At 32.2% G+C, this 24,128-nt stretch overlaps 1 protein-coding gene and 1 long non-coding RNA gene across 2 annotated transcripts; both read right to left on the reverse strand.

Moving 5' to 3' along the window:
• Positions 1-16,177: 16,177 nt before the first annotated feature.
• On the reverse strand, positions 16,178-17,693 carry LOC133816523 (uncharacterized). The gene is made up of 4 exons (XR_009885302.1): positions 17,638-17,693; positions 16,857-16,946; positions 16,467-16,585; positions 16,178-16,320 (listed from the first exon to the last, which is right to left on the reverse strand). It is a non-coding gene; the product is annotated as an uncharacterized LOC133816523 (long non-coding RNA).
• Positions 17,694-18,773: 1,080 nt separating this feature from the next.
• Positions 18,774-24,119, reverse strand: LOC133816524 (3-ketoacyl CoA thiolase 1, peroxisomal-like). The gene is made up of 6 exons (XM_062248974.1): positions 23,740-24,119; positions 21,982-22,087; positions 21,207-21,244; positions 20,988-21,072; positions 20,738-20,864; positions 18,774-19,155 (listed from the first exon to the last, which is right to left on the reverse strand). The coding sequence occupies exons 2-6, from the start codon at positions 21,982-21,984 to the stop codon at positions 19,070-19,072; spliced, it is 339 nt and encodes a 112-aa protein (XP_062104958.1). The 5' UTR covers positions 21,985-22,087; positions 23,740-24,119; the 3' UTR covers positions 18,774-19,069.
• Positions 24,120-24,128: the final 9 nt, after the last annotated feature.

The raw sequence follows: 24,128 nt of genomic DNA on the forward strand, positions 1-24,128 counted from the left end.
CCAGTATGTGACATGCATGGTTATTAATGAAGCATGTTGAATGCTCCTATATGTGGACATTTATTGCATATTAAATGCTTAGCAATCTTGCTTATTTTTGAATGATACTCACTTATTAGTTAGAATCGGCAATGGTGTCAATATTGATTGTGAACCTGTGACTTATTAGTCAAGTTCGGCAGTAGTACTGAGCGCTGGTCGTATGGTATTGGCTTATGAGTCAAGAATGATATTAGCGTGTTTAACGCAAGCCGAAAAGATTTGATCTAATCGACATACGCATTTTCGTCATAAGCATGAAATGCTTGACCGACCTTAAGTTCGATGAAAACAAAATTGCTTGTCTAGTCTAAAGGCTAGTTACTTAGAGCCAGGGCTAGAAGGCCCAGGTGACTGCATTGTCACATGACTAAGGGTGCGGAGCCCAAGTTCGTGACTTACTCATTAGTCACTTACCTGATTCAAGTTCGTGACTCCATAGTCACTTATCTAGTTTGAGTTCATGACTTACTCATTGATCGTGAAAATATGATACGCAAGTATATGCAGTCGTGTCAAGAAATAAATATGATAAATAGAGTATCGTTCCATGAAAACTATCTTCCAAGTACCACTAATTGTTCTTTAAATTTATATTTGGCAACTAAGAATTTGACTTTTAAATTTAATTTTAAATATGAAAATACTTTAAACAAGAAAAAAACTAAATAAAAAATTTAAATCACTATGTAAAAGACCTAGGGTGTTAATTTCATTAACTTTTCATTCTACTAATTGTATTAATAAATTCTAGATTTCTTTCTTTCTATTCTAATAGCAGGTTAACATATATCGATTCCTATTCTTTTTCAAGATATAAGATCTCAGCCTATATGCAAGTTTTCTATATTTCTATGATAAACTTAAACATATAGAATGCATTAAGTATAGAAACCTTAATAACTACACAAGTCATACAGTTACTTTCGTTCAATATGCAACCTATGTCTATATAATGATAGCCTATTCAATTCTCGTATTTCGAATTTTGAATCAAAATCATTAAATCAAGCAAATAGTGATCAAGTAATTACTTGCATTAAACACACATTATATAGATTAGAATAGAGAAGAAAAATCAAAAGAATATCATAATTCAATTAGAGAGAAATCCAAGTGACTACATTAAACCTTAGATAAAAATGTTTAGTTCATGGAAAAGAATAGAAAAAGAAGTAAGAGAAGAAAGAGAGGAAATAGAGAGAGGTCAAGAAGAAAGAGAAATAGATAGATCTAAAATAGTCTAAAACATTCTTTTTATAGTGATAATGTTGTGAAAATATTTTTCTAGATGTTTCCATTTGTTACTTGATAATGCTCCAAAATATCTTTATTTGAATTTCAAATCCCATAACTCTAGCTTGCCTAATCTTGTAGGTCGAATATCACCATGTAAACATTCGAATTTGGATTCTCTTGTAAAACAAGCTTTCGTAGGTCTTTGAATAGTCTTTCCAACGCCACCAATAACACGTCAATCGAATTAGTGAGTCGGGAGATATGATTAAAATACCAAAACTATCTCAGATTCAAAATATTTCAGATTTTTCCAACAATTTAAGTTTGAATTCTCCTTTACTTCTCCAATCAATTCAAATAAATATCTTTTTTATTGTTTTTCTATTGATTGAAGATAATATTTCAAATGAATTTTGAAATATTTCTCAAATATCAATTTAACAAACGACAACCTGAAAAATACAACAACTACACATAAAAAGAACTAAAAATATAAAATAATAATAATAAAACTAAGACTAAGACTAAAAAGTATTAAAAATCTATCCTAACAAATTCCCCCAAACTAAACATTTAATCGCCCTCGAGTAAAGAACACAAAATAAAAACAAAAAAAAAACTAAAAATCTAAAACAACCAACACAAATTAATCAAGCCAACAACAACAATTTAAGCCTCAAAATATTATGAATAACGTGCTTATATAATCTTCAAGAAAATCAACTTATAATCCATAATTTTAGTCAAAACATTATTCCAATTCAATTAAATCCAAACAAAAATAAAAATTCTCAAAATCATGATTAATAAATAAATTGTATTCTAATCATTTCATGCTCACCAATTTTTTTTTCATTACAATCAATTAATATCATTATCTCATAAGCTTGCTATACTTACTAATCTCCACTAATGTAGAAAACACGTGCTAAAAAATCAGTAGGACTTTCATGGCTTATAATTGAACGACTTAGGTATAGGTAGATGAAAAAGTCATTTAGGCTCAAATATACCATAAGCATACAAACCAAACAAACCAATTTTATGACAAACTCACGAACCCAAAACAATTCCAAATTTCTCAATCTTTCTTGCTTTGAGAGAGAACTCATACACATTTTTTTTCTTTCTGTTTTTCCTTTTACTTTTTTTTTCTAATGATACTACACTCCCCCAAACTTATTTCTTTATATTTTCAATTGGAGTGTCGTTTATTTTCAGTATTTTTTTCTTTCTCTCTCAATTTTCTTCTTCTATTGACACAAATTTCCAAATATAAATCCCATTACAAACCATCCCCAATCATTTTTCATATGCTCATGGTATACATCAAAGGGAAGAAAAATAATAATAACAAAGTTTAAAATAGGCTCGAAATAAGTGTCAAACAATAAGAATCAAATTAGGCTCAAAATGGGGTAACTAGTGATTTAATAAATCAAGGTTGACTTGAAAGGCTCAAACGTTCCAAAGAATTGCCTAAATCATCTTCCTAAACATGCACCATCTAGGATTTCGTCTCAAAAAGCAAGCAAGCAAGTTCTAGAACAACAACATTTCAATCTTGTTTTTATTTTAAAAATTCAGCAAGCATAAATAAAATTCAATCACACAAAATTTATCAAAAATCATGATTAAGCTCTTAATTATTTAAGTGGACAAAGTAAAAATTGAAACAACTATTCAACCAAGCACACAGATTTTTATAGCTTTATTCCCATTCAATTTATACAACAGATCATTCAATCATATTATCATTGGCTAATCATTATCAATTTGATTCAACGAACACTCTAAACAAAAACTAAACAAAACATAAAAATAAAAATAAATATAAACCTAACAAAACTTAAACAAACTAAGATATCTACAATGAGCAAAGCAATAAAAATCAAATCCCTTCCCCCAAACTTAATCTAAACATTGTCCCCAATGTATAAATAAAAGAAAAGGAAAAGAAAACGTACCAGTAATCCAATGCATTGCTCCATTGCAGTGACTATCATTGCTATTCTCCTTAGGTTGCAAATAAAAAGTTATTCGTTGATGCGTCAATAAGTGGTTAACGCCCATAATATGTGTCATACAAGATAACTTGAAGGTTGTCATTCTGAATTCCCTCAAGCTTGACAAGATATGAATCTAATCTGTACGTCAGTCCAACAACACAAGACTTTGAGTGATGAGCTTAGAGAGAAAACTTTGGTAGCCCATAAAAGATGTAGAATAGTGAAGGTATCATCAATTTAAAATATGGATGCCTTAGAGGTATATATGATTGTGTCATTGATGAACTCAAATCAATGATTGCAGGTGCTTCCTCATCCTCCAAAGTCATATATTCCTCATCTTCATTTTTGAATTCCTCATATAACCCTTCTGACTATTTTTCACTCTCCACTCAGCTATCCATAAACATGCTTGTGATTTCCTCTTCAACAACTTCATGATCATGGATGGAATTTACTCCAGTCACCACACCATAATCATTATCTACCAAGCAAGTATCCAACTTAGTAAAATTTTGAGAGAATATGACTTCAAGAGTCTCTTGTTCATCAACCTTAAACTCAATCTCTTTTAATGGCTCAACCATTGGTACTTCTATAGTATTCGAATAACTCTCACAACCTAAATTATTTGAGTAATTGTCCTTAAACCACTCCATATTATGCATTATTGAATTTAAATTGTTGTTCAATTGAGCCAGTACTTCTTCAATTTCTGGTTTATGCTCTTCATTCTCGAATTGTTGGGGTATAATATTAGGTTCTTGGAATAATGGAGGATATTGGTGACTCCAACAAGCAACAACCTGAAAAATACAACAACTACACATAAAAAGAACTAAAAATATAAAATAATAATAATAATAAAACTAAGACTAAAAAGTATTAAAAATCTATCCTATCACTCATCAGTCACTTAACTTATTAGGGCTACACGCTCCAGCATGATTATTAGAATCTCGATACTATCTGATTAGGGCTACATGCCCCAGCATGATTATTAGAATCTCGATATTATCTGATTAGGGCTACAAGCCCAGTATGATTATCATAATCATCAATTGATATTGTATACATGAAATAATAGGTTTTCTTGCTGAGCCTTGGCTCACGGGTGCTATGTGGTGCAGGTAATGGGAAAGAAAAGCTCACCAAGCCTTGAGTGGAGAGCTTAGATGGCGATGTGTACATATGCGGCCGCTTGACCACCACGGCCAATGTGTTTCTCATGGGAACTAGGGGTTAACCCTATTTTCGCCGCTTAGGTCGGCGGGTTTTAATTTTTACACTGTAATGACTATTTAGGATTGTAAATAACTTGTAAACGCTTTTATGGGCCCATGTACAGTTTTATGTTTGAAATAAAATATATCATTTCCTTTTGATAGATATTTTTCACCATAGCCTATTAATAACACCTAGATGCACGTTTATAACCAACTGACTCGTTTAGCAAGTTAAGCACGGTTTAAAGTTCACAGTATCGGTCTTGGAGTAACCAGGGCGTTACAAAAACCCACTAAAGAATCAGACCCAATGCCCGCCGTGGAGTGGTGGCGCCGCCACTTACTCTGACCATTCTTTTAGGGATCGTGTCAATTCTTTTAGGGCTTGCTGCAAGCCCTAAAAACATTCTTTTAGGTCTAAAAAATCTCAGTTTTTAAGGCTCTCAAATAGAGGACTCGCGTCCCACGAGTCCTAAAAACTTTGTTAGGGCTCGGTTGCCTTTTTTTGTAGTAGTGATAGGTAGAATCAACGTGCAATGCACATTTGTTTAGTTTTAAATTTGTAAATATTTTCTATAATTTTATTAAAAATTGATTGAATTTAAAAAAAAAATATATATTTATATATAATAGAATGAATTATAGTTCTATAGTATATATAAATATTTATATCAATAATCTCTACATATATGACATCTAAATACAATGTTGATATATATATATATATATTTATGGCTACATGACATATATATAAAAAATACAATAATATTTAATTAATAATAGAAAAAATCATAGTGTAGATAGTAATATTCATGCATAAGCTATTTTTAGTTTCTAATGTATCTCGTAATGTCCTTTGGTGAATTTGATGAATAAAATAAACTTCAATCACTTGATAAAAAATCAAACCATCACACACATTTATAAGATAAAAAAAAATGATATGCATACATTTATTATTTTATATAAATATGATTTAATTATTTAAATTATAATAAAATATCTTTGAAATATCCTATTTTAATCAATTAATTAATTAATTTTTATTTAAGTTTATGTTTGTTCTAGTTTTTTAATTTGGCAATGACAACCAAAGATTATATATTATATGTTCAATATAATATTAAGTTTAAGTTTAATTAAATTTTTATTTAAGTTATAAAATGTATGATTTTATTATTTTTAAATAATTATCGTTGTAAAATATTCTCAAAAATATCATATTTTAATTTGTTTAATTATTTTTTATATTTAATTTTATTTAAGTTTAAGTCATGTTTACAATCTACCTTTGAATATAAGAATATTCTATTCAAGTTAACGGAAAAAAATAAAAAACCGTTAAAACTAAGATAATATGTTATTTACACATTTTTTATATAGAAGATACTAAATACAACGTGCACGTTTGCTTAGTTTTATTTATACAATTTATTAATTAAATTTATTAAATTTGTATCATTGTCATATAAATTTCAAACAAATAAACAATATTATATGTAAAAGAATGACATAAACTTATTAAATGAAAATATTGATTATGATTTTTTTATATATATATAATATGATATCTTTTTTTAAATATAAATGATAATTTTTTTAATAAAGATTAAAATTATGTATTATGTATTATTATTATAATAATATTTATATTTATATTAATATAAGTATTAAATATCTAGTTTTGTTTTAAATATTATTATAATAATAATATTTTATAATATTTGAATTCATAATAATATAATTAAAAAAAATTAAGATTATATATTATTATTATAATAATGTATAAATTTATATTAATATAATTATTAAATATCTAGTCTTCTATTATATATTATTATAATAATGATATTTTATTACATTTAAATTTGAATTTAAATTTATATTAATATAATTAATAAATATTTAGTTTTAGTTAATTTTAAAAATATGTTTTGTTAAATATTTAGAATATTTAACAAAATAAACCGTTAAAAAAAATTGTTATCTATACATTTATTTATATTGAAAAAATATAAAACAATAATAATAATCAAGCCACCAATTAGACAGCCAAAGCTATATATATTATATATAGCTAGTTCATTATTACCATATAATTTTCAATCCATTCAATTTTGTGTAATTTGTCAAAAAATGCATGCGAATGCATGTTACATCATAATCTCAAAATTAATTAATAATATGAAACTAAACATACATATAGGTAACGAGCTGGACACGTAATGAGGTAATCATGTGGTCCTAATTATGTATATAGGATATGGATGCAATCATGCACAAACATGAATATGATCGTGATTCTAATTAATTTGTTAAACTTTCAAGCGATATATTACACGTACGCAAAATTTATTATTAAAATTAATTTAACCAAATTAGCAAGAATATGTTGGAGAATATATTATATTAATAGAAATGGTAAAACCAAAATACAATCCTATTAAAAAAATACAATAGATAATGTAATATTTAAACAAGTGTTGTAACTTTATAGCTCAAAATACAAATAAAAAGAAAAATGTACAAGAGGAAGATCACAAACTCAAAACAATAATAATACAAGTAAATAATAACAACAAGATCAAAAGAATGTAAAGATCAATAATAAAAACACAAACTCTCACACAACCAAAGTGTAAACTAGTGGGGATCACCAACTTGAACAAGGTTCAAGACCTTCGTCCAAAAGCTTATTTCCCCAATCTCTAAGCACTAAGAGATCTCTCAATGAAATAGCCCTCAGGAATTATCAAGCCTCTATGGTGTATTTTTCAGCTAAGTGCTTTGGTTGATAGAAATAGAGATATCTTACAAGTCAGCATTATGCTTCTATTTATAGAGTTTGAGATATCCTTTGAATTTCAAATTTAACCAACCCTCATGGTTGTTACTAATATTTCATTATATGTTTATGTAATTAAAATAGAGATTTGAGAGTTATTTGGGATGTTAGAACCATTCAAATTGGAAAAAACTGAAAAATTGGTTTTGGCTGTCAGCCTCACTGGCCGCGGCCAAGATTATCAGTGGCCGCAACCAAGAGTATCAGTGGTCGCGGCCACTGGCCTCTGTCCCCCAGGCCGCGGCCAGGGATTATCAGTGGTCGTGGCCACAGCTCCAATTTCAACAACAAAATCTCATTTTTTCCAAAACGTCCCAAACTATTTCCCACATGATTTTGTAACCTCCATACACCTAATGAGAGTTAAAAACATATCTCCAAAAGCCATATTTCATAATGGATTTGTGAAATCCAAACTCAAATGTGTAACACACAATCTACACATTATTGGGTAATACTTGAGAGTTACAAATTTGTAACTGATTTTGTAACTCCAACATATGTCACATTTGGGCACACACATGTGTCCAATTTTGTGACTCTCAATAATATGTTACAAGGTTTGACAAATCACAGTTGTTTGACAAATCACATTTTGTCACATTATTTAATCTAACATTATATTATTTAAAATAATATAACATTCCTCCACTTAGATTAAATAATCACTTTTTGTAACACTTACTTAATCAATCAAACATTATATTGAAATATAATATTCCCTCACTTGATTAAATAATTACTCTTTATAGAAACCTTTGCATTGGTGCATAAAATAAAATGTCTTTCGACTTGAATTTTACCTTAGTGTAATTATCACAAAGTTTGTTGAAATTTTGGTTGCCGAAGCATTGAATCATTATTCCTTGATAACAAACCTGTGATAACACACACACACCTTCACTATGTTCACTTGAGACCTCAATGTCTCGCTTTTGCACCGTTAATGAACATGTGCACATTCCATTCATAGATTTTTCTTGAGAATCACTCCCAATTCTCATGAGGGGTGGCACCACCCCTGGGTCTATTTAGGTAGAAATCTTATAGCATTTTGTTACCCTAAAATACTTGTCTTTTCAAGAACGAGTTCTATTAAAAAACTTTTCAGTTTTAACCCTCATTTTGGTAACACACTAGTACTCATATCTCAGATGAGACAAAATTTGAGTAATACTACTATTCACTTCATTGACTTGTTATTACTTATTGAACCTAATACTAGCTAGTTTGGTTACTAGTATTAAGATAGTGGACAAAATTTGTCTACAAATTAAAGCTCAACTAGTCAGCCAGACTAATTCGCTAGGCCCAAAAAAGCTAACAAGGCCCAAACCAATGTAAATGGGCTCCCACATATTGGATAAACCATCCAACGGGCCAGCTGGTACCCAGGCTCGAGTCCGGATGCATTTAGTCAGCCAGGGACATTGAAGCAGTCAAAGTACACACTCTTCTTCTCATAAAGATAGAAGAAGAACCACTAAGAACGGGTTAGACAGGTAGATAGAGAGGAGGAGAACTAAACGAAAAGAAGAACAATAAATAAGACCCTCAAGGGTTGAGAACGGGACATCGGATAATCACTCGACTCTCTTTACTCTCTTATTGAAACAACGAATACTCTCTTTCTCAGTGATCCAATCAAGCAAGTCGAATCAATCAGTCCGATCTAACCGGACTTGACCTAGTCATTCAGTCTCGCCATCGTCGCCACCATCACTCTGACCAGTCCACTACTCATCCATCCATCACCATATCATTATTTATATCATAGTTTTATTACTTTCAATTAGCTTTTGTTACAATCTAACTAACTTGAGCATCAGAGTCTCTTTGGCTGACACCCTACCGGTGCTCCCAATTGAACTCTCGTCTCTCTCTCTCTCTTTGTTCTTGACAGGTTGCTCGTGCCCATCTAATCAATTATAGGAAATCACATCTACAATTTGGCGCCCACCGTGGGGCCCTAGCAATCAGACGATCGACAAAGAGATCAAGGAGTTCACTTAAGAGCCATGTCAGAAATGACTGAGACACCTGATCTGTCCGCCCAACTCGCTGCTCTTACCGCCCAGATGAATGAAGAACACGAGAAAATGATGAGGATCGAAGCTGAGAATGTTGACTTGCTCATACGAATGGAGGTCATGTCCTCTTAAGCCACCAAGGTTCAGCCATCCCCCTTCCGAGGCCCGATTAGCCCTATGCAACCTTTGGGTGATCTCACCCCTATCTCTAACAATGATGGACCAAGTCAAACAATTCCATCACCCTCGGTAAGGAATTATCAAAATCCACCCACCATGTCTAACATACAAAATTCTATTGTTAATGCATGTGAACAGGTAACCATGACTGAACATGGACATTCATCTGCACCTGGACTGTAGAGTCCAAGAACTTTACTTAGCTAGTTAGATTGTAGTATTATAGTAATAATAGCATTATCTTTATGACTGTTGATTTTTTGTTCAGACCGGGATTTATTTGGACACTCATAGTAGTACTTGTAGATTTTCTAAGTTTAACCTATAGTTTAGGAATATTAATTTTAACCTAAGGTTTGATTAATATGACTGATATTGAGGATAATATTTGTTATACTATAAGGTTTAGATAAGAACCAATTAAATAATAGCACATGTTATGTATGGGTTTATTAATGATTAAGTATTTTGAGGTTTAAATTTATTAAGGTTAAAATTTGAATACCCTAAGGTCAGTCAGCAGCTTTGAAAACATTAGAGGGCTTAGTCAAGGTTGTTTACTCAATTCAAATTAAGCTAAAAATGTGTGATTTCATGTTTAAATATTCAGCGTATGCCGATATATCGCAGCTATAGGGGTCGATATATTGCAGTACGAAGATACGGAAAACACGAAACGATGCACGATTGCCTCGGGCATAATGGCCCAGGCGATATATCGCCCCTCTCAGCATATTTTGAAAGTTTTCAAAAACGTTCTCCATTCAAACCTTCAACCTCTTGATAAGTCCAGCATCTTTTTGAACGAGCCTTCAACCTCTGCTGAACGATAATTCAAATGTTTTTCACTTAAAAAGCCATTATTTTTATTCAAGTTAAATGAATATCTCTTCATTCCTAAACTCTATAAATAGGACCTAGTACCCAGCCATTTATTCATCTATTACTTTAAGTTCAGAGGCTACAAGTTGCTAGGTGAGTGTGAGAGTGTAACCACTTGGGTTTGGAATTATAAGCTTGATCACTATAAGCTTATCAAACACCTGGGGAAGTAAGGTTCTATTCACATTTCGGTTCAAGGTTTAGATTGATCATAGAAGTACTTAAGGTATCCCAAACTCTAGTCCATTTCTGTATTATGTTCTTTAAAGTTCTCATAGTCTTCTACTCATTCTAACCTTATTCTTATTCTTGGTTAGGAAATCCAAGTTCTTAAGCACAAGGTTTTTGGTAAGTATATTTTGATAGCATAGTTCCTTCTTCACTTTCATCCCTTTTCTTCAATATACTCACCATATTATAAATGGTTTTTAGGAGTGTTCCAAGGTCCCAAATCAGTTCTCATATCCTGGTTATTTTGGTAAGGAAAATAGGATAGGATTTATGTGTTATATGATTTTATATGTTATCTTATGATTTTATGTTATGTAATATGTTATGTTAAGTATGATTGTAGACTTGGGCAAATGACCTATATGACTAACAAGCCCCAAATAGATTATGGGCATATGACTTTCTTAGCTAGCAAGACCCCACTAATCTGATGGATATATGACTTGCTTAGTTTATGGGACCCCAAGTAATAATGACCATTATAGTATGTATGTGACATAAGTGTTATAGTATGTTTTATGTTGCATTATGAATTTTTATGTATATGGCTATATGTTAGATTTTCCTTGCTGGGCATTAGGCTCACTCCTTTTTTGTTTATATGTGCAAGAAAATAGTTTTAGTGGCGGGTAAGGTTCTTGGCAGCTTGGGGAATGTGTATTGAGGCGGAGTGGATTCAAAGAGCCGAGAGTTTCGATTTGAGGATGTAGTTTTTGTTCTTATGGTTTTTATATGTATTTTTCCGCATTTTATTATGTAATCTCTTTTTAAATTATCATTATGTCATGTTTTTGTTTTAAAACAATGGGATCCCATATCCTAACTTAAATTTTATGTAAGTTTGACCTTTGTTTTTTTTAAAAAAAGTTTTAATAAAGTTATGATCTTATCACTTGTAAGTGTTATTAAGAATTAGTGTTTATGTATAGTTTTCGTTAATGGTCCAAAAGTCTAGAGTAGTTGGGTCATTACATGGACCACAACAGATTCCAGGAGTCAGCTAGCCAGCCTTGGCAGCTGGACAACAGCAAATTCCAGGAGCCAGTCAGCTAGCCACTGGACCCGGACAATAGCAGGTTCCAGGTGTTAGTCAGCCTACCGTTGGAGCCGGCCAGACCATCATTGGAGTTGGTCAGAATATACCCAAGCAGCAGACAATCAGATTGAATCACCCAGCCATGAGCGAGCCAGCCCGCCAAGCAACCATAAGCTCCTTTCCAATCCAAGATCCCGAGTTGGTTCAAAAGTTGGCTGAGATGGAGGCGCTCATTCAACGGATTCCTGGGATGCCGACTCCAATTAAGAAGAGTGCAGCAAGCTGTTATGCAGACTCTCCATTTGTAGATGACATTGCACTAGTGGAAATGCGAAAGAAGTTCAACTTCCCAAATATGAAGCTGTTTGACGGTAGGTCTGACCCAGATGATCGCATTGCACAATATAGGTAGAGAATGTTTACCATTGCCATCCCACACGATGTGAGGGAAGCATGCATGTGTAAAAGGTTTGGTTCTAGTCTGATTGGACCAGCCCTCCAGTGGTATACTAATTTACCTAATAATTTTATTTCTACTTTTGCACAATTGACTGACACTTTTGTTGAGCGGTTTGCTAGTAGTAGGAAACTTGAAAAGTCTGCAGAAGACCTCTACATCATAGTTCAATGACGGGGTGAGCCCTTACGAGATTACGTAGGCCACTTCAACAAAGAGAAGGTGTCTATAACCCATTGTAATCAGGACACAACCATCTCAGCCTTCCGCAAAGGACTCCGTTATGACTTAGACTTATACAAAGAACTTACCAAGTATCCTTGCAAGATGATGGAAGACATTCTCGCCAAGGCCTGGGCACAAATCAAATGGGAGGTGGATGAAGCTAAATATTATCACTCTTCTCCAAGGAAAGACACCCAAAGAGACTCAAGGGTAGACAGACGGCAGAGTGACAAACGATCTGAACCATACCCGTATCCTAGTAGATCAGAGAACAGAAGGAGGGAGTACAACCGGTCGTCTGAGACACGTTGTAACACCCCACATCACTATGGCTGCTTCCTGGAATGACGACTAGCCCTACAAACCAACACGAGTCTTTCTAGCGTGCTTTGTCCTCAATCGCACGCTTCCTGGTAAAACTTCCCAGGAGGTCACCCATCTTGAGATTACTCTAGGTCAAGCACGCTTAACTTTGGAGTTCTCAAGTGATGGGCTACCGAAAAGAAGATGCATCTTGTTGGCATAGGTAGTACCCATTAATCCATTTAAGCCTTCTTCAACTGTGTAGTCCCATACCTACACAATCTTAGAATCATCACACTTGACCTTCCCTAGGCGATGTGGGATTGCACAGCTTTACCCAGTCTTTCCCCTTACGGATCACGGGATTCTGACTGTCACGATCACCCCCCCTTACGGCCCCGACGTCCCCGTCGACCACACTTCCGGCTGGGTCAAGCTCTGATACCATTTGTAACGCCCCACATCACTGTGGCTGCTTCCTAGAATGAAGACTAGCCCTACAAACCAACACGAGTCTTTCCAGTGTGCTTTGTCCTCACTCGCACGCTTCCTGGTAAAACTTCCCAGGAGGTCACCCATCTTGAGATTACTCTAGGTCAAGCATGCTTAACTTTGGCATTCTCAAGTGATGGGTTACCGAAAAGAAGATGCATCTTGTTGGCATAGGTAGTACCCATCAATCCATTTAAGCCTTCTTCAACTATGTAGTCCCATACCTACACAATCTTAGAATCATCACACTTGACCTTCCCCAGGCGATGCGGGATTGCACAGCTTTACCCGGTCTTTCCCCTTACGGATCCTGGGATTCTGACTGTCACACACGTCTCTGAGATGGACCAAAGATACTAGAATACAATCTTTCAATCTCACCAGCTGAAGTCGTTGGCGTACTAAAAGGACTCAGAGACAAAGTGAAATGGCCGGAAAGGATGAGGACTCCATCTGAACAGAGAGACAAAACAAAATGGTGTGAGTTCCACAATGACCACGGTCACCGAACAGATGAGTGCATTGCCTTAAGACTCGAAGTGTCCAACCTATTAAGATGTGGTCACCTAACTGACTTGCTCACAGACAAAGGAAAAAGAACATTCTAGCAGGAGGCAGACAGGGTAGTCGTCCGAAGAGAAGTAACCCTGCCGAAGCCACCTACTCATGAACGAACAGTGAACGTAATAACTAGTGGCTCTGAGGTAAGCAGAGTCACCCATTCAGTAGCCAAAGAGACATGTCAGGCAGACCAACTGGATCAAAGGAGAGTCAAGCGGGATAGAGAAGAATACCATAAACTTACCAGCTCAAACCATCATTTTCTCAACAACAGAGTCAACTAGAATCCTCAACCCGCATCATGATGCTCTTGTTATTGCACTTTACATTGCTAATTGTCTTACTAAACGTATACTTATTGATAATGGCAGTTCAACTAGAATTTTGTTTTTAAGTGCTCTTAGGGAAATGGGGATAGATGAATCAAAGATCATAAAGAAGACTACTATCCTCATTGGTTTTAGTGGAAAGAAAATGAACACACTAGGAGAGATCGAGCTACCGGTCTATGCCGAAGAAGTCAATCTGTGCACAAGATTCCTGGTAGTAGACTCTCCGCCTGCTTACAGCGTGATACTAGGTCGACCATGGATACATGAAATGGAGGCAGTCCCTTCAACATACCACCAACACTACAAGAAAAAATGCCTTTAATAACACCAAAAATGTGTTATCAAAACATACCATAACACTTTTTGATGTGTTAAGAACGACTATGTTATCGTAGGTCAGGGTACTTTACATAACACTTTATCATTGTTATACAGATGTGTTAGTATACTGTCAACGATAACACTATTCCTGTGTTATTTTAATAAATAGATAAGTGTTTAATTATGTTATTTATAGTCGATTATATAACACATTTCAATACTTATAAATTTGTGTTATACTGCACTTTAGTATAACACTTTTTTTGTGTTATACTACAATTTAGTATAACACATTTTTTGTGTTATACTATACTTTAGTATAACACATTTTTTGTGTTATAATACACTTTAGTATAACACATTTTTTATGTTATACTACACTTTAGTATAACACATGTGTTATATTAGATTAGAGAAACATAATCTTTTTTTACTTACACAAAACTAGGAAAACAAATATGAAAGTTGAAGCCAAATAAGGTAACATAAATAGATTTTTATTAATTACTCAAATGTAATTACAATATTTAGTCTACTAGTCTAGGCTTAAGAAATCATATTACAACATAGTTTATGCCCAATTCAGATTCCTTTATCACTAAATACAAAACAAGAAATGTATACAAAAATGAAATACATTCTTCCATTCTTTACATCAATATCTTGATGGCTTTGCAGTTTCTTTGAAAGTGTTATGCTTCAAAAATAGGTCAGTAAATGTCACCCTCAAGTTCTTAACCTCTATATCTAATTCACTTGGTGTCCTTTGCCTGCAAGATCCTAGAAAATGGAGTAGGATCCACCAAAAACTGAGATAAGTCTACAGATCAGTGCTTGAAGTATCATACAAAAATAAAACTGTAAAACCCACATAGCTCTTACCATTTTCTGAAAGTTTTTTCAAGACTATAGTATGTATTCCATCTTTTAGATACCACAAATTGTCAACAGCAGCAACTAAATTACTTAAGATGTTCTTAGTCTGTTTAGAGGCTCTCTGTTGATAGCCTTCCATCTGTTTAGGAATGTCACATAAAGATGAACTTTCTGTTGCACCAGTTTCCGTAAGACAACTAAGAAAAGCCTCATGAAAAGTAGATTCAGATTCATCTGAAATATAGTATAAAACTTCCTTATCAACAAACACTTCAAACACTATTTCCCTGATGTCACTTCCAGTTTACAAGCATGGGTTATAGAGCCCTTATAGGTGCAAAACAATTAAACTTGTAACTAAACTATACTAAATTTCTATGACTAGAATGATAGTAAATGTAGAAGAAAATATTACATCCTTATGTTAATAAAACAGATCTAATGATCCACAGCACAAAAACCAATTGTTATCTTAAAAAATAAAAACCAATTGTTATCCACAACTTAAAATACAACAATTTTTTTTTTGTCTTATAAGAAAAAGCATTCACTGCCCAAAATAGAGGCAGAGATTAGCTAACTTGTGTATATTTCAAAGCATCTATTCAAACCAATCACGTCACAAGGCATCGGTCGAGTTGGATTTGGGAATAAGGATTTATTTCTCTGTATTTTAAATACCATGCCATTTCTAACTTCCTACAGCTTTAAACAAACAGCACAGCTAAAAGACTTTCAGTTGACAAACTAAAAATAACTAGGAAGCAGCCAATATGGAATAAACACCACAAGGCAAAACCAGAAAACTGCATGATCTCAAATAAAGATGCATAAACGCGATAGGCAATCCTAACAGACAACCAAGAAAAGAAGCTCACCATCTCAAAGCCATCATAATAGATGTTGTGAGACAAGACGTAAACACATCTGCAGGAAATTCAGCACTTTGTGGAAGAGTCTCATGTGCTTCACAAGCTCCAAGTAGAATGCAATCCCTTGTGGATCTAGAGGAGCTAGAAGCAACCCAATCATGAAGCTGCCAAACCATCAAATCAAGTCACTATATTTACAAATATATTTATATATAAATATCTGAATTATAGATAATGAATTCATGTCACGTAGCACCTTAATTATCAATACATATATCAATTCATTATATGTTTTGAGTTAAAGCTTTACCTCAATAAAAGCATTCACAATATTCCCCCAGCCGCAGAGCAATCAAAAACATATATGGAGGGTGTCTTCAACCAAGAATCAAGGTCACTGATTGGCAAAGGGATATACTGTGTATAACTCTGCAGTACCAATAACATTGGTGAGAAACCAAGCAAGACTCTAGTGATTGACCTTAAATTAAAGAGTCATAAAAGAGTTTCAAAGAAATAGAAGACCTTATTGAAAACCCAAATTTCACCACTAATTTTTCAAATGCTAATTAAATAGAAATTTACAAAGGAACAATGCTGCATAAATATCCAGTTTTGACATTAGACTCCAAATATCCAGTTTATATAAGAGGATTAGTTAAAGCCAAAGCTTTACAACCTTAATTAACAATCAGAATACCTTCAAGACAGACTGCTTATTAGCTTTCTGAATGTGAATATTGACAAGGAGAAGAATTAGATGTTCCCTCTGGTTGGCAACATTGCCTTCCTGGTTAGAAAACACATTATGAAAATTCAGAGAAGCATCAAAATATGAGCAATGTAGAAGAAATAGCACATAGTCCAACCATGGAAAACAGAAATTAGAAGTACTTGGCAAAACTGGCCTGAATGGACAAGCAAAGTCATATCTCAACCTTTTTCTAGAGATTGTCTAGTCAGAAGCTATCTCCTTTAACATCTATTTTTTTAAGAAAAAAAACCTCAGAGCCATAGATAGTTTTCCAAACCATGAAATAGTCTTAGGAAGGGTACAATAATCAAATTTAGAGCACCATAACACTAGCTGCGAAAATTATTGTTAACTGGACATTTTTTGCCTTTGAAAAAGAGAGTAATGAAAAAATATTATTTTGTCAGTTAGGGACAAGTGAAGACAGCCAACTAATAGCAACAATGAAATAACAAAAGAACCATATTTTGCTCTCAGAACTGCAATATGAGTTTTTCTCAATACACCAGAGCATACATTTAGTTCAAATATTGTTAGATATTAGATGTTTCATGACAGCCATATATATGTGATAATCAAGAAAACCCCACTCTGAACTTTGTCACAGTTGTCTCAAACAAAATGAAGAAAACTTTATATAAGTTTCATGCAAGTCAATACCTGAAATCAAGAATTTCAACATCTAGGAGTAATTATACACAATTATGTTAGGAAAAGAGATGCTTACCGCCCATGTAAAAAGAAGGCTGACTTTTGCCCTTTCCTTTCCTGTGTTCACCAACTGAAAACAGACAAAGTCTACTAAGTAACTTTCTAACAACAATATCAAATCCGTAAATTTATGACTAAAATATCATATTCTAGATCATGCTGAAATATTCACATACTTATTTAAGTTACACTTGTATAGAATTTATAAATTAATAACAAAATCAATTCACACAGGAGAAAATACAAGGAATGATATTCAGCATATAATCACACCGAACAACATACATGAGCAGGGGAATTTATAAATTAGTTTCAAACACTACTATAAATAAGTAAGCAATCCAATTCACCAACATGCATTACAGTAATCATTATAGCTTAATCCACTTACAAAAAATCTGAAGACACACAGAAAGAGAAAGACAGAAAGAGAAAGAACAAAAAATTTATTAATAAAAAGAAAGATAACATCTACCAATAATAAAAACATCACAAGGCGAACACGAAATAAGGCTAGATAAAAAAAATAACATTTATACACTGCTTTGCAAAAGACAAGAAAAACATATAGGCAAGCATAAGACCCTATAATAATTAATGCCATCATAATAAAACAAATCAACACACTGTACGAATAACCTTGAAAAAAAGGAAGTTTCAAAACACTATCCTATGTTATTAAATATTCCAAAAAAGTTTTGTATATATAAATAAATATCTTGTGTCTTCTAACTTTTAACCTAATTATATAATATTAATTAACTCTATGGTGCTATTTCAATAGAATTAATACACATGAGTCCAATGGAATGAGGCAAATATGGGAGCAGAGTCAATAACATACACTTTTATATTATGAAAGATATACATAGTTAATTATGTGTGCTTACTAACTGGAAGCCAACAATTGATATAAAGTGCAAGTTCCGAATAAAAAATAATACTTAAAAAGTAAATAGTATAATTACCATAAGAAGACAACACAGGTAGACCAATTTTTCAAGCTTTTAAGAACCTGCATATAAAGTTTTATCATAAGCTAAATAAGAGGAGGTTTTGTGCAATGAATGAAGAGATATACAACTAGCCATATGACACCCAACAGAGATAAATCAAGCAATTAGTAGCAAATCACAGCTCACAAGCGACAAAGACTCGAAAACTTAAACTAATAGATCATAAATCTGTATATGGTAAACTATCACAAAAGCTTTCAGTTTTTATCTTCAATCTGTACTGTGAAACACTATCTCAAAAAATCATTTCAGAAAAATAAAAATAATTTAGCTAGCACTGTTGCCAAAAGTAAACTGAAAATAATGGTGAACCTCATTTGCACAATACAAAAATATCAACATTCAGGGCATTAAAGTATAGCAGAGGACAAAAAGAATGGAGAACTTACCCTTCCAATAGAGTAGACTATGAGACATAGTTGACCAAGAACTTTAGAGATGACTAGAGACACTCAAGATGACCAGAAGAGAAGCAAGTAGGGGCAGATCTTCAATGGTGAAATAGAGATTTTCTTTTCCTAAAATGTTGATATAGGGAAAATGTAAAAAAGAAAAAACCCTTACAGTTACCAAAAAATACATAATAATGAAGAAAAAAACAAGAAAATGCATACCAAAACAGTGATAACGATTCCAAGAAAATGCATACCAAAACAGTGATAACGATACCAAAACAAGAAAAAAACAAGAACAACCAGTCTTTAAAATATTGACCTCTGATGTGTAGAACTATATTAAACTTGGCAAATCTTAAGTTATTAATTTTATTCTCAAGACCTGAAAGCGAATATAAATTTGTAGTGCGTGTAAATATATACAGTACAAATTATTCAGATTTCCTCTCTTCATTCTCTTCTACCACTCTAATTCTTCTATCACTAATTCCACTACAATTTACCAATTCAACATTTGTCATCATCTTTGAATTACACTATTTATCTCCTTCACTTTACATTTTTTTTAAAGAGAGTATTTATTTGGCCCTCAAACTTTAAAATGAGACACTTGAAAGTTAAAAGGGCCAAAGTTACAATGGTAGTGCATAAAAAAACAGGGGCAATGGAGACCCGAGTATATTTACAACAACAAAAAAGCCACAGCCAACAACAGATCGTAAAAACTTCTGTAATGTTTTTTTTAATGCAAAATGAATGTCCAAAAAGCAACATGCCACCTTCACAGATCAAAACAGGAAAAGGAAACTTTTCTAGAGCAATTATCATCATATTCATCATCTATCGCATATAACGGTTACATGAAAAGACTGTAAAGCCAAAGCGGTAATCATAGCTGGTTTGTAGTTATGGTGTTCAGCCAAAGATTGGTGTGTTTTGTGTAAGAAGAATTCTGAAAATGCAGATGGCTTGTTCATCCACTGCCCAGTCTCAATCCAAGTTTGGTACAAGAATTTGGAAGTATTAAAAATGGTTTGGTGTGTTCCAGCAAACTATCTAGGTGCTTTTTGTTTCAGGTGAGCAGCTCAAAGGCGAAGAAGACTCTTTGGTAGATTGTAGTAACAACTATCTGTTGGGTTATTTGACTAGAGAAGAATAAGAAAATCTTTGAGGAAATGGAAAACAGGGTGGAGAAATTTGGGATAAATTTATAATAATTGGTGCTCTTTGGGTCCACTCAAATAAGGACTTCAAATACTTTTGATTCACAGATTGGTTGAGAGAGGGAATTTTTTGTTGTACTGTTCTGTTTTGTATATCGTTGTTGTGGTAGTTAAGCTACCTTTTATTTTTTCTTAGTTTTTGTTTTTCTTGAGTTTCCTGTGGTTGTTTTCTCCACTCACTTGTATTATATATTCTTTTATTAATACAAGTTGTTTTGTTTTAAAAAAAACAGAACTATTTCAGCTAAATTTTACCTAATTGTGAGAGCACCTTTCATAAATGAAGATAAATCAAATTCCATAGCATACACTAAAGACAATATTATTTATATCTTTTTTGCTAAACTCGTATTAAAAATAAAATCATCTTTTTAAAATCTTAACATGCATTGCCATTTGATATTAAAGTAGACTCATAAACTATATACCATTGGAAAAAACTCATAAAAGGTGCAGCTGAAAAAATAAAAGTGAAAACTTACCAGGAAAACCAGCATAGATTGCTGCCATTCTGCACTCTGTCGCTCTTTGTGAACCAGGTGGCAAAACAGTACCAACAACTATATCCCCAACTTCACTTGGGTCCAGATTTGTTTTCTCTATCATGGCCTAAATTGTATATTAATCACAAATAAGAAAGAAAAAAATCAATAATCCTGTGTATATAAGCCAAATAAGAACAAAATCATATACAGTAATGGTATTACAAGCCAAAATCAATGGGTTTTTTACCTTTAAAACAACTACAAGTAAATCATCAACTAGAGTATCCTTATACCCTCCTCGCTTAGCTTTGGAAATTGGAGTCTGGTAAGCCCTGTTTGAGAAAATTTTCAAAGGAAAAAAAACTACATAAAAATATTAACAAATGCTTAAAACAAATCAAACGTTCATTTTGTTGAAGCAAGAAATTTACGCCACAATCACTATATTGTCTCCAAGAAATTTTACCTGATTGAACCTGCTACCACATCAAGGGTTGTCTTCATCTAAAGGAAAATTAAAATTAAACATCATGAAAATTTAATGACTGGCAGCATTTAGCTACATTAGTCTCAAGGTTTAGTAAGATTTCTTATGTCTTAAAATAAGGTGTCAAACAAACAATTAATAAGATTCTTACTGTTGATTTTCTCCTTTAACTCCAAGTTCAAAGAGTAAATTTAAGTAGAAGATTTTTCTGAAACAGAATGGACCACAATTCAATATAAAAGGCATCATATTGCAACTTCAGTCAATAAATCAGCTGTTTAAAAAACATCAACGAATGAAGAAAATATTGAATTCAACAAAAACATTGTCTAATCTTAAAGCATAAATGATGATTGTTAGAATGATTTAGAGGGATTGAAAACCAAATAATTAAAAAAAACTAAGATATACCCAATTACATTTGATCAAAATGGAAAGTAATCAAGATATAATATAGAATTTGTAAATAATTTTGACTGAACTCACCTTACCACTTTTTCATCAGTATTATATTTTTATGTTATAAAAAGGGGTATTTGGTGTAGTGTAAAACATATATGTTTCTCATAGAATTATAGTTGGCAAACTACATGATTAAGATTCTAAAAGCAGCCTATACCAAAAAAGAAATGATTATAGTAAATAAATTCAACAGAAAGAACTTCAAAAAGAAAAATGGAGGTGACCAAGTCCAGAAATAAATAAATAAAATCACAATCTAATCAAAGAAAATACAAGAATGAAGATTACATACCATTATATATTTGTATATATTTCACTTTGCCCCAAATTATGTATTGGACAATCATGAGTCATGACATAGATTTCCTCTCTCTGCTTCAATTGCGCCCCATATGAACCTAATAACAAGGTGGAAAAAAATATATAAAAAGTCACAAACCACATTCAGCTCATTAATCTCTTTAAGGAAGAAAAAATATTTATACGAGAAAAATCAAAATTAAACCATCAAACAAATAAAACATATAAACTTATAGACATTAAACATTAAACTAGAAAGCCCACAAGTCATACAAAAATAAACACGCACAACATATAATATATAGAGTTACTTCTTGCAAGTTTTTTTTCTTTTTGTATATTTCTCACCTTGAAATATTTCGACACCCCTGTAATAGTAAGAATTAGTATAACTCAGATCCAATTTTCAATTTCTACTAATGTTTCAAATGCTAATTAAATAGAAATTTACAAAGGAACAATGCTGCATAAATATCCAGTTTTGACATTAGACTCCAAAAAATAACTTAGCAATCCCAAAAAAGAGTCCATCTCTAAATGAGATACAAGTAAACAAAGTAGTCAAATACTAAAAATATGACTAGTTTCGTGAGTTAGGACTGTGATAATAAAGATTGTGTGGTCACTATCAAACTCTCTCACATTAAAAGGCTTAAAAGATGATTCCAACATTGGCAAAAGTGAGATCTACACATGTATTTACTTAAATGCATCTATATAGTTCAATTGATTAAATTAATCAATGAAGCAATGACAGGCAACCTTTCCATCCATCACTTTCTTTGAATGAACATCCTCTTGTCCATTTCAACATTGGAATAATCTATTGTGGTAGCATCAAAGGAAACCAACCATGATTGAGTAAGGATAAATTTAAGTGTACCATTTAACTAAGTTTCTTGAATTGAGATATAGTCATACAAAATAGAAAATGAAATGTTCACTAATGATTATCAACTATATCCACATATATTTTATATGCTAATATATATTGAATTCTTTTTGTTTTTTTCTTTGCTCCAACAAAAAAATTGGATAAATTCTTGAAATTATTTATTGAAGCAAACTATTATAATGGTTAAGATATATATATATAAATATATATGTATATAAAGCATATAAAACAAAGTTAGCTAGAATAAGATGCAACAGTGATATAAGAGCCAAAATATTGTAAATATTTAACACTTAACTCAAAACAAACCTTTCATTTAAAATATTAGCGTAATTAAATCAACATTACAATTCAAAAATAGAGTCATTAAAGCTTTTTTATCAATAAATACTTATGTGTATTATTTTGGACCTCTTTTTGTTAACACTGTCTTATGAGAAAGACACGCATAGACACAACATACACACACACACACTAAAATCAAGCTTGCAGTACCATACACTAGAGAGATTCATAGAAAATAATTAACCACTATTCCAATTAGCTCTACACAATAACTAGATTATTACACAAGTCTAAAGTACTGCCCCTAAAGCAATATACCAAATTCCCTACAACTTGCAAGAGCAAGAACAATGAGTGTTTCAGTTCTTCACTTTTGTTATTGTGTGTATGACATATATTCAATGATTCAGAAGAAAAATATCTTATTTAAGCATACATAAAGACACTCATATATACCAAATGACATATATGAATACAAAACCAACAAATAAAAGCTACATAACACAAAAACATCTACTCATAGTTATACATTTGATTAGGGTGTGGTTCTTTTGTTCATCTTATACTTACCTTCTGCAACTAGATCGATACCTTGTTCATCATAACCAAATTGAAAAGTTTCATACCTGATATAAACACAAAGTCATATAAATTGAAGTAAGCTCAAATAAAATATTACCAATAAATCCAAGCTTAACAAAATAAGTGAAAAAATAAAAAAGGAATAAATTTTTCCCCAAAAAGTTAGTGCTCCAAATTATGATTGCATCACTGATAATACCAAGAAGCTACTGTAAAAAACTTCCACGATAATCAAACATAGAAACAAATACACGTATATAAAAAGAAAAAAGTGAAAAGTTCAAAACATTTAAAACCAGTAGACACGAAATGTAAGATAAATCCATAATTAAACCCCAAATTATTTCAAAGTAGTAGACAACAATTGCAATAAAAAT

The sequence above is a fragment of the Humulus lupulus genome, chromosome 2, assembly GCF_963169125.1.
Source record: "Humulus lupulus chromosome 2, drHumLupu1.1, whole genome shotgun sequence".
Taxonomy (NCBI): Eukaryota; Viridiplantae; Streptophyta; class Magnoliopsida; order Rosales; family Cannabaceae; genus Humulus; species Humulus lupulus.

Excerpts from the sequence above, each read along its gene's own strand:
- LOC133816524 (XM_062248974.1), bottom strand. Across the intron at positions 21,073-21,206 it reads GTGGTAGCAGGTTCAATCAG|GGCTTACCAGACTCCAATTT; the intron begins GTAAAATTTCTT and ends TTTCTCAAACAG. Across the intron at positions 19,156-20,737 it reads AATCTATGCTGGTTTTCCTG|GAAAAGAAAATCTCTATTTC; the intron begins GTAAGTTTTCAC and ends TCAACATTTTAG.